We start from the raw sequence: 12,298 nt of genomic DNA, 5'->3' as shown, positions 1-12,298 counted from the left end.
CAGTGAACTGAGATCATACCATTGCACTCCAGCCTGGGGGACAAGAGCGAGACTTCGTCTAAAAAAAAAAAAAAGAAAAGTTTAAAGTCTATCTTGTCCACTAGCCCGTGAGCCCGAGAGTAGTAATTACGTATTTTAACTTTTGTATTTCTCTCTGCCTTAAGAAATAGCTCAGTGTCTGAATTTAGTAAATGTTCAGTAAAGTATTGATGGAATGAAATAGTGGAAAGGATAACAAAAAGTTTTACTGACAACTATAGCAAATATTTCAAATATATATCAACTTACTATATTTTTATTCATTTAGCAGACACTGAGTAAATACCTACCATGTGCTATTATTAACGATGCCAAATGTTATCACATAGTATATTATTCTGCCTTACTTTGACTACTTTGGAGTGTATCACTCTGCTTTTCTCTTTTTTGAGATTTACAATTTAAGAGCCCTAGAAGAAAATGGGAAATGCATTCTGTGAAGTTACGGAAAAAGATCCATTTTTAACATTAGCTATCACTAGCCAAACAGCTGAATTTGATATTAGTTTATTAAATCCAGACTTCTTATGGGTTTCCAAGCTTGCTTCTTTCAATATAAATTAAATCCAACCTTGAACATTGGGGGAAAAAAGACTGAAAAGTAGCCAGCTACTCCAACAGGAGCAATATACCATACTCTAGAATCACTCTGCTTATTCTATACCTGAATTTGATTTAATATCTAGTTGCTCACAAAAGTAGGCTATTAAATACGTCTTATAACCTGATCTTTGTATAATTTCTGGAAAATCTGGTGATTTAGAAAAAATGTTTTAAAATGCATCCTTCACTGATGGTTACAAATTCTAGTAACTTTTCTTCATGATATACTGACACTGAAATCACACTTGAAATTTAAATGTATCTTAGGAGGATTAGAAATAAGCATTTACAAATAACTTGGTACTATAAGAAAGCTAGTTACTACTAAGCAACACTACAGAAATGACTTTAATAATATTACATTTATATTAGAAAGCAAAGGCCTTGAATAAACCTAATAATCAATACAAATTACTTCAAATCTATGTGAGAAAAGTATGTGAAGATTCAAAGTCAAAAAATAAAACAGTGTTTTACTATGAAGCATTGTATATTTATTTAAAAGCCATAAACAATATGAAAAAGCATGAAAGCACAAATTCCAGAGTTTTTTTAATCAACCTGATCAATTTTACACAATATCATTAAGAAATATAGAAATTATGTGAATTGTATTAAAACTATGACATACGACAATATTTTATAAAGAAAGAAAATTTTAACTCTAAGAGACACAAATATAATTTTTTCAAAAAGAAGTTTAAAATATCACATCTTATGCTAAATATATATAGATGTATTTATTATGATGCAGCAGGTTTTGGAATATAGGGATTCAGGCAAGTTAAAAATAAAAAGTTTATATGGTTAAACTTTGTGAATATTGTTTGCCTGATTTCCTATTTAAATATCAGACATCATTATAGGAAATACATAGTCTACTTACGATTACAATGGCACTTTCAAATATAAGGCAATTAATATTTTAGAAAGCAGCAACTTTTACTTTTTTTTAAAAAAGCTAGTAGCAGCATGTAAAAATGAGCATTACAAGAAACTCAGCAAAACAAATTTACCCTGAAAAGATGAATATAATTAAAAAACCAAGCACCTTTCTTTCATTTCAAAAAGAACTGTAGGCTAAGACCCTCATCTCAGAATAACCCCATCTAAGAACACTCAGGCTTTATTTAATAAGCAGCAGCAGCAGAATACATCCCATTCTACATACTGACTGTGTTGAAAAAATGCAGTCCATATGCAGGTAGAAAACTAAAGTGCAACAGAAGCAAGTTAATTAAAGTGTAGTCACTTATACACTATGCTTTTAATTAGTTAACACAAAAATGTGTAATTGATAATTTATTATTGGTCCTACATATTATTTATGGCATGCTGTAGACCATAAAGAAATAGAATGTTTGCTGTGTTTTATTATTATTACTCTGTGTATATACATATTTATCTATCACGTCAATAAAAAGAAGTAAAGCAGTATTAAGCAGCAGTGGACTTTGTCGCTTTCACTTTTTATAAAGTGCTACATAAAATGTCATATTTCCAAATTTAAAATTGTAACTCCAGTTCTTACCATGAGAACAGCATGGCGATCACCAAGTATCTTCTTGAAAAAAAAAAAAAAAAAAGATCTCTTCTAGGTATCACATCAAATGAGATAAAAAGGTGTACCAGGCAATCTTAGAGATTTGGGAACTTATTTTATATATAAGGCGTCTGTGACCAAGACAGGTTATGAATTTACAAATGTATTATGTATAAATGTATTAAATGCAAGCTTCATATAATGACACCAAAGTTCTAAGTTGCTCAGAGATCTTGATTGGCTGTGGTCCTGGCCAGCTCCTTTCCTGATAGTCTGATTCTGCCTTCATACATAGGCAGCTCCTGATCATCCTGCCAGTAAATGAGAAAACAGGTGTGGAATATATAAACCTTAACATTAATGAAATGTTTTATTTTGTAATAAAATTAAATTTCCCAGTGAAACCTTCAAAAACTTTGCAGAATGAGGTTTTGATACATGTGTATAAGTAGTACCTTCTTAGTACAAGAAAACATAATTATTTCTGTCTGCCTGCCTTTTTGTTTTTAAAGATGAAGACTATCATTGAAACAAGTTTGTCTTCAGTAGGGCGACATGTTGACGGAGAGGGAAGGTAGGAAAGGGTTAGGGACAGAGCCAGGTTGTTTTATCCCAACAAAGTTTGCTCTAAAAAGCCTTATTATTTCACTATCTATTAATATGAGAACTCTGGATTCATTTTCCCTTATCTCATGTTTATAGTGTTTTAAGCTTACTTTGTATATGTTTACTGGGTTAATGAGTCACAGCTTTTTAGGATGAACTCCTATTCTACTAGAGAGACACTCAATTGCAACACACTTTTAGATTGTGTTCTTGCAAGCACACTCTCAGCTGTCAAAGTTAACACCCAATAAAAATACTCTACAAAGCAAAGAAATACACTTGCAAATAACTGAGTATTAACTGTAAGCCCAATCCAACTTTTCCATTTTTCAAAATTAACCATAGTTGATGGCTTTGCTGTGTCTCTCTATCTTGAACGTTGTGGTGGAGATCTTTCAAAATACATGAAGTCCTGAAATTGGAAAAAGAATTATATGTAGATATATAGACAATTAGGTATAATGCATGCAGTATTAGCCTTTGTAATTTATTAGGGATTCCCCCATTCCAGTTAAAATAAATCAATTTAGGGAAATGTTTATGAAGAGGACCTACTCTGAAGAGCAGCAGTTACAGATTTGGAACTGTTAGTTTTCCATTTTAAGTGCCAATTAACTGAATCTCATCATTAAAAAGAGGAAAAACTTCATAATCTAAGGATTGGACAACCCCAAGGAGAACCCTGACAGGCAGAAAGGAAGGAGATACGAGACACCTTCTTTAGAGTTATTTCACTAAGACATCATAGGCTAGGCATTTTTAAGTAGTGAGAATGACAAATAACATGCAATGATGACAATTATACCCATTGGATACCTAGTGTTATCCAAGTACTCTCCTGGTCATTTTACTCATGATAGCTACTATTCATAACCCTGAAAATTGTAAATATTTTAATCTCCATTTTACAGAAGAGGAAACTGAGGCTTGCAAGTGTTAAACACTTTCTAAAACATGCAACTAATAAGTGGCACAGCGATAAGTTGGCTTGGTTTCAAGGCTTATTCTTTATACTACACTACACTGCTTCTTCTCCATCAGAAAGAACAATTCTCTCAGGATAACTCAAAAATAGAAGGCTTACAATGAGGAAGCAAGCTCCAAAAATCATGGCTTTCATCTTCACATCCAGATCTAGTGGGAAGTGAATGTCAAAATGGTCAGCATCTGCCATCGCTGACAACAAACCATTCCACTTCCGGATAATACTGCCGATGTTGGATACACCATCAAGGGATTTGACCTGGAATGACAAGAATGTGCCTTTATGATGACTGAAACGCATTGAAGCACAGGTTTTAATGTTCTGCATATCATTGTATTTATGTTGTCAGATAACATAGGAGATAACATAAATGTATTTAGGTTATCAGATAACATAAATACAATGCAGAAAAAGACTATGTAATTATATAATTTGAAATGAGAAAATAATGGCCAAAAAGGGTTAAGTGCCTTGCAACTGGTTAATAACTGAGCTGGGGTATATCTTAAAAGTCTCAGACTGCTGCTCTTTCTTCATCTTCAAATGAGTTACTAAGAGACTTTTTAAGAAGAGGTATGATTTGAACTGATTATGAAATTATTCTCAATATAGCAAAGGGTAGGAACTGAGAGAGAATCACTTCCAATCTAGGGAAACCTATGAGCAAAAACCAGGAAAAAAGTACTGTGCACTTCACATCACTTAAGTTTTTGTGAGCCAAATATACCTTGTCTTCTTAATATATGGCCAGATACCAAAGAGCTTCAGTTTCTAAAAGGGGAAACCTGGCACTTGTCACAGGGAAAATATCCAAATACTAACTTCTAATGTCACTTGGTAATAGGAATGATCACACACACCCTGCCCTAGCAATTTGGCTTATCTACATTGCTCTTTTAATACATAAGCAATACTTAATGATATAGTGATAGAAAATAAGAACTAAGGAAAGTTTCTTGAGTGTCATAGGAAACATAGGAACAACCGGTTTTGAAGATGATGAGTTTTGCCTAATTGCAAGGCATTCAAAAAACATTCTTTAAGAAGCCTAGGAAATATTTCTAGGAATTTCCTTTGTCAGACTTGCAGGGTAATGAACCAACATTTTGTAGCCAGTGAGATAAAGGCAAAATAAAATAATTTTTCTTTTTATTGAAAAAATGTTATAACTATTGTAAGTTGTTTTTTTTGTTTTTTTTTTTTTTTGAGACGGAGTTTCGCTCTGTCGCCCAGGCTGGAGTGCAGTGGCCAGATCTCAGCTCACTACAAGCTCTGCCTCCCGGGTTCACGCCATTCTCCTGCCTCAGCCTCCCAAGTAGCTGGGACCACAGGCGCCCGCCACCTTGCCCGGCTAGTTTTTTTATACTTTTTAGTAGAGACGGGGTTTCACCATATTAACCAGGATGGTCTCGATCTCCTGACCTCGTGATCCGCCCGTCTCGGCCTCCCAAAGTGCTGGGATTACAGGCTTGAGCCACCGCGCCCGGCCAACTATTGTAAGTTTTATCCATGTTGTTAGTGTTATCCGATTTCTTGAGGATGCTGACAGACCCGTATCCTGCAAATAAGTATTTCCACAGCCTTAGGAGTACTTGGTATGTTCTGTGACATGTTGGGCACCTGCATTACTTACAGCCTACATTCCCAGCCTAGAAATCTACGGGAAAAAATGTTTAATTACATATAGCCGAGAATAGAATAAATGAATTGGGTCAAGCTATTTACTCTCAGAATATTTAATGTTTTAAATGATTTCCTTTTATTTTTATCAAGCACTGAAGTCATTAAAAAAAGCTCTCATTTTGGAAAACCTCAAACAATCCACTACCAATAATTTTAAAATCTTTTGATGTCAACTGGTTAATTAACTCTTTCCTCACACTATGTTACTCATTCACATTTAAAAAAAAATTGTCTACAACCAGATCTTTCCACAGTCTGTTAATATGGGTAGGAAAAATATCAGAAACACTATTTTTACATAGTTTCACCTCAAAAACAGAATCTGAACCACAGCCATAAGTTGAGCATGGCCCACGAACTCTCATCACATTTTCTTTCTTCTCATTTTGGATACTGTACACGGCCCTGCACAGGTTCCAGTGTTCCGCAACAAAGCCAATGGTGATGCCAGGAGGACACTGCACCTCCAGCTGCAAATAAAACAGTGACAGAAGTTAGGATGCTACATGCACACACATACACATACACATACGCACATACACAACTTAGATGTGTCCTCACTCATTCAAAGACCAGGGAAATTATTGCTGGGAGTGACAGCCTTCCATTTTACCCAGGCCATTCTTCGGGTTGTATTTCAGCGAAAAGCTTTAATGGATGAGGTCATGTTTGCCTCTGGGACGAACAGCAGGCTTAATTATAGCTTGTTATATAATGGACAGTTGTCCAAGCTCAGTGTTTGGCAAGCTGCATAAACAGCTAATATTCATAACCCTGAAAAATATAAGTATTTTAATCTCCATTTTACAGAAGAGGAAACTGAGGCTTGCAAGTGTTAAACACTTTCTAAAACATGTAACTACTAAGTGGCACAGTGATAAGTTGGCTTGGTTTCAAAGCTTATTCTTTATACTACACTACACTGCTTCTCCATCAGAAAGAATAATTTTCTCAGGATAACTCAAAAATAAAAGGCTTACAATGAGGAAGCAATGGGCTTCTCCAAGTCAACCTCAGAACTTGGAGATGAGGGGACCCTACACACTTATGCTGCTTGCTGTGCTGTAAAAGGGTTCTCTGTCCCCTTCCTAGCAGTCTCATTTCTTCTGACTCAGTCTATGAAACAGTAACAAGCTGACTTTTTAGATTTGAAATTGGGTAAAATCAAATCTCACACATGAAAATTATAACAGAAAACAAAAGACAAAAGAGGCATTTTGAAAATTACATATTGTGAAAACAACCAAATGTGTGTATGCGTTTATAAAGCCATTTTTTAAGTTTTAAAATATTGTCCACTACCCTGTTTTTAGCTATTTATCTTCAATAATATTATTTTGTGAAGAATTAAGATCTTCCTGTTTAATAATAATGGATCATAAAGATTAAATTATTTGGTAAAAGCCCAAAGTTAAAGTTTTACTGACTCTTTCTCTGGTGTTACATGGACTTTCGTAAGAATTTGGGGAAAGGATTACCCAGGACATGGAACACGACTGCACAGATTCATACATTGTTAAATTAAGGTATTATTGTTCATATGGATAAATTCATACCTATACACAAATATATAAATTTGAGACCATCATAGAACTATCTCATATAAGTTTAAACCTATGAGATAAAAATCAAAATGTACAAAAATAAATTCCTTAAAAATGCATACCATGGTATACTACTCAGCCATAAAAAGGAATGAGCTGGTAATAACAGCTTGTTTCAATCTCCAGGTAATTACTGTGGGTGAAAAAGATCAATCCTGGAAAGTTACATACTATATTATTCTGTTTAATTAACATTCTCGAAATGACAAGATTATAAATATAGAGAACAGATTAGTGGTTATAAAGGGTTAGGGACAAAGAGGAGGAAGGTGGATGTGGTGACAAAAGAAGATTTTAGTGACGATGGAACTGTTTGGTATTTGCATTGTGCTGATGGAAACAGGAATCTACACAAACGATAAAACTGCATAAACTAAATGTACACACACACACACACACACACACACACACAAATTAATACAAGTAAAACTGGATAAATCTGAAGAAAAATCCTGGGTAAAGTTATGAGACAAAAGTGTCACAAATTGGACTAGGCTTGTAATTTTTTTTAGGAGTAAGGGTCTTTCTCTGTCACCTAGGCTGGAGTGAAGTGGTGCAATCATAGGTCACTGCAGCCTCAACATCCTGGGCTCAAGTGATCCTCCTACCTTAGTCACCCAAGTAACTGGGACCACAGACACACATCATCAGGCCTGGCCAATGTTTTTTTATTTTTTATTTTTGTAGAGATGGGGTTTTACTATGTTGCCCAGGCTGATCTCAACCTCCTGGCCTCAAGTGATCCTCCCACCTCAGCCTCTCAAAGTGTTGGAATTATAGGTGTAAACCATCCTGCCCAGATGTAATTTTGATTTGCTTTCCTTTATTCCAGCTTCCTATAATTTCAGAAGGCTGTATCTATAGGCTTTGATTTAAAAAATCTAACTCATGAATACAAAGATAAATGCCTACTATATCCAAAAGGATCAAGGATAATAGGTATTCACTTCAGATATAAGGTTGTTATCACAAAGATAATAATAACAAAGGAGTAAGATATCTGAAAATAACAGAAAATATTCATTGAGTACTATACTATTTGCTAGGAACTGTGCTGAGGAATTGACTTAATCCCTAAAATGATCATCCTACCTGATAAGTGTTATTAATATTTCTATTTTACAGGTAAATAAGGCCCAGAGAGGGTTGTAAAAAATTAATATTTAGTAAATGATGTTATTTAACAGATCATGTAAGTATTCCTGTTATCCTATGATGTACTGTACTACCCAGTTTATGTATAAGAACACTAAGGCTCAAACAGGTTAATTAAATTTTACAGATTTAAGTAGCTGACATATCTAGAATTCAGACCCCATTTGGCTTCTCTCCAAAACTGCTTTTCTTTTCCCTACAGCAAATAACTTTCTTAGAAATGCACAGATAATGAGTAACCACACTGTAACTCAGCACATCTGTATTCTAGTTCCCGCCCTGTCCTTAGCCAAGTGTAACACCTCAGCCATTTAGTAATTTTGAGCCACTCTTTATCTGTGGCAAGGTATGGGTTGTGATGGGTACTCTAAATGTATTTAAGTCCCTTCCAATTCTAAAAGCATATGTTTATATTTAGCATTAGTTTATCTGGTGATGGGTAGGTACATTTAGATAAATGTGGTAGGTAAATTTCTAATTAAGTAGATGCAACTGATGGAATCATAATTATTGACTACACAATGCCAATTGTGCTTGACCCACTTATTTAAGCACTAAAAAGTAGTAACAAAAAGAAACAATCCTCTATGATTTTCCTTAAGTGAGACAATTTGGTTTTCTCCCTCCCAACTATCTTCTTCTATTCTGGCTGGCAGGGTCAGGGAAAGTCCTCCCTGTGTAGTGGAAGGAGCATACTGTGCCGTGAAGAGTTGGATCAGAAGCAAACTGTGAATCAGACTTCTATTCTCTGACCTCCTGTCTGGCAGAGGGGCAACAGAAGCAACAGCAGGTGCATCTGAAGGGTCTCTGCATTGTCATGATTTCTCGGCCCATACAATCAGTGACCCGGAGGACGAAGGGCCTTAGTGTCCGATAGGCATTCCTGGTAAAGTCATCTGTGTCTTCGGTTACCATGTAAACCATCTGGTCTGAGTTGTTTTTAATATCATATCTATTATTAGTTTCAAAACGTGTCATCACTAAAAAATAAAATGAGAAAGTCATCTTAAATTAGAAACATTTAAAATAGGCCTCAGAAAGTCCTTGTTTAGTATTTCTTAAGGGCTTAAAGCAACATAGCTTTTTTAAAGTTTCAGGTGAAATATGTAGAATTGATTAGAGTACCCCAAAAATCATATTATCTAAAAGTATTTAAGCAATTGTGAAAATTGAAAACATTTCTTTTAAGAAGTTCAGTGTAAACATTAACAAAATTTCTACATAAAAGAAAAGATTGAAACAACCCTTTTGTTTCAATTCCTGGAGTATCTGAATTCAGAAAACTTTAATTATAAAACCATTAAAAAGAAATTATACATTTGACCATTAATTAATCAGTTCATAAGACATGCTTTGAGGAGTAGGGTCATTACTCATTACAAACACGAAAACAAACCAAGAAAAGTCAAAGGCCCTATGTGGTGGCCAAATGAATGTGCATAGCTGGTTTAGTGAGGGTCCGTAATCCTGTAGAATGAACTGAGAATAGGCATCATTTTGACAGATCTTTTATTCGTACTTCCAAAGCAAGGGCACTGGACTACGATTCAGCGGATTTGGATTCTATTTCCAGCTTTGCCACTGATTAGCTGACTGTGGTTTAAATACTATTTCCTGCTCTGGAGGTGATTAGCTGACTGTGGTGTCCCTGGCTAACTCATGTAGTCTCTTGGCTCCTTCTTTTACTCATCGTTGAATGGTAAATGTGGAGTAGGAACAATGAGTAAAGTGTAGGACAACTGACCAGATAAAACGTAAGCGCTTTTCAAATCTAAGAGCTTATGATTATATGATGTATAGAAGGATACAATTATACAAAATAATTCACTTTATTACTTTCTTGAAGATAGGGTAATAGAGCAGTTTTTTTTCTTTGAAACACTGAAACATGATCAATATAAAGAAGGAACTAGATATTGGATAATGCAAATTTCCATCTGATTAAAATACTGCTGAGCACTACAAAAATTATACATACTTTCCAGAGGCTCAAAATGCTGAAGAACATGTATGTTGTCCAACTGTTGGGATAAAACAAAGCAATTAGAAGACAGAAATAACAGAAATAAAATAACCTTGTAAAATAAACTGATGAAATAGATATTAAAATGCATCAATTGATACCAAAATATATTTTTGAAAGTCAATAGAATCAAAAACATTTTACCAACTGAAAATCAGCTTATCTGCATCTGATCAGATGGATATTAGCAGAGCTGTCCATATTAGAAAAACACTTTCTTTCAGTACCACTTTAAAAAAGTTGTCTGCTATATCAGAAAAACAAAACATCTACTTGCTGTAGTAATCACATCAGAAGAAGCTGTACTTACAGATTGTTCCTAGATAAGTCCCTACTCACTGGTCTCTCCACATGTCATCCATAGCCTGCAGTTGTTTAGTTAAGTTCAGAACGATTAACGTGGACCAGCCAGAGAGAAGGGAAGTCTCTCAGTGGCTTAAGGAGAACAAACAAGCCAGGATGAACCTCACATGAAGTGTCCCATTTTATATTATTTTACAGGTACTTCCAGCAGAGGTTTATACACTGACTTGCATTCACTTGATCTACAAATACCAGGGTCTTCCCCAAGTGCACACTTTAATAAGGGAAGGGTCTATGACGCCAGGAAGCATGTGAATAGGATTAGGGGAAGAGAAAGGAAACATTCTTGGATGGCAAACCATGAAAAGGATGGCTAGGTATATACCATTTGAGAAATTTCTATCTTAGGAATCATTCTAAAGATGAGTAGTTTGATGGGCACATTATCTGTTACATGTGAGAACATTCTAGCAGAAGAGAATAAACCTTCCTGAGGACACCCTGATTATATTTGTATAATTTTACATCATTTAGACCATTAGACCATTCCTAATTCCTGAGCTCAGAACACTGCTTGAAGTGCCATATTTCACCAAACATTGGTTAAATACATTAATTAATGAATAATATGCAAATGCAGTAACACATGAAATTAAAATAACGTACCTAAACATGACTGTTTTATGGTGCAATTAATTACAGGAGGGTACAAAGGGCACAATCCATGCTTAATTAAAACCTTTTTCTTCTATAAAAACACAATTACATAAGGAGACCTAAACATGCCCCATAAAATACCAAAAGTGGCTACTAAAATGGTTTATAGTTCATTTTAGAAATCTAGGATATTAAAATCTAGAAGTGAAAAGTAAAAATATAAACTACAGGCATACTCTGGAGACATGACAAGTTTAGTTCCAGACCAATGCAATAAAGCAATTATTGTAAGAAAGTGAGTCACTTGAATGTTTTATTTCCTTACTGAATATAAAATTAGGTTTCCACTATACTGTAGTCTACAGTGTGCGTAAGAGTATTAATTCTAACAGAAGTACATACCTTAATTTAAAAAAAGTTTATTGCTAAAAACTGCTAACAATCATCTGAGACTTCAGCTAGTCACAATCCTCTTGCTCGTAGAGGGTCTTGTTTCTATGTTAATGACTGCTAACTGGTCAGGGTGGTGATGGCCGAAGCCCAGGTTGGCGGTAGCAATTTCTTAACAAAAGATAATGAAGTTTGCCATATCAATTGACTGACTCTTCTCTGCATGAAAGATTTCCCTGTAGCACGTGATTTTCTTTAATAGTATTTTACCACAGTAGAACTTCCTTCAAAATTGGAGTCAATCCACTTAAAATCTGCCACTACTTTATCAATTATATTTGTGTAATATTCTAAAACCTTTGTAATTTCAACAATGTTCACAGAATTCTCACCAGGAGTAAATTCCATCTCAGGGAAGCAGTTTCTTTGCTTATACATAAGAAGCAACTGCTCGGCCGGGCGCGGTGGCTCAAGCCTGTAATCCCAGCACTTAGGGAGGCCGAGATGGGCGGATCACGAGGTCAGGAGATCGAGACCATCCTGGCTAACACGGTGAAACCCCGTCTCTACTAAAAAATACAAAAAAAAACTAGCCGGGCGAGGTGGCGGGCGTCTGTAGTCCCAGCTACTTGGGAGGCTGAGGCAGGAGAATGGCGTGAACCCAGCAGGCGGAGCTTGCAGTGAGCTGAGATCTGGCCACTGCACTC

At 35.3% G+C, this 12,298-nt stretch overlaps 1 protein-coding gene across 2 annotated transcripts in view; it reads right to left on the bottom strand.

The window, feature by feature from the left end:
- Positions 1 to 1,113: 1,113 nt before the first annotated feature.
- PLSCR4 (phospholipid scramblase 4) overlaps positions 1,114 to 12,298 on the bottom strand; it is a 32,104-nt gene continuing 20,919 nt past the window's right edge. For both annotated transcript variants that reach the window (XM_011966110.1, XM_011966111.1), the window contains exons 5-9: positions 10,197 to 10,239; positions 8,972 to 9,198; positions 5,768 to 5,929; positions 3,876 to 4,034; positions 1,114 to 3,203 (exon numbers count right to left, since the gene is read on the bottom strand). In XM_011966110.1, coding sequence (XP_011821500.1) covers positions 3,159 to 3,203; positions 3,876 to 4,034; positions 5,768 to 5,929; positions 8,972 to 9,198; positions 10,197 to 10,239 — 636 coding nt within the window. In that variant the 3' untranslated portion in view covers positions 1,114 to 3,158. The remainder of the gene's footprint in view (positions 3,204 to 3,875; positions 4,035 to 5,767; positions 5,930 to 8,971; positions 9,199 to 10,196; positions 10,240 to 12,298) is intronic.

Source organism: Mandrillus leucophaeus, unplaced genomic scaffold (assembly GCF_000951045.1).
Source record: "Mandrillus leucophaeus isolate KB7577 unplaced genomic scaffold, Mleu.le_1.0 Scaffold744, whole genome shotgun sequence".
In the NCBI taxonomy this organism is placed as follows: domain Eukaryota; kingdom Metazoa; phylum Chordata; class Mammalia; order Primates; family Cercopithecidae; genus Mandrillus; species Mandrillus leucophaeus.
Note: the sequence above shows the minus strand (reverse complement) of the source record. Positions and strands in the feature narration are given on the sequence as shown.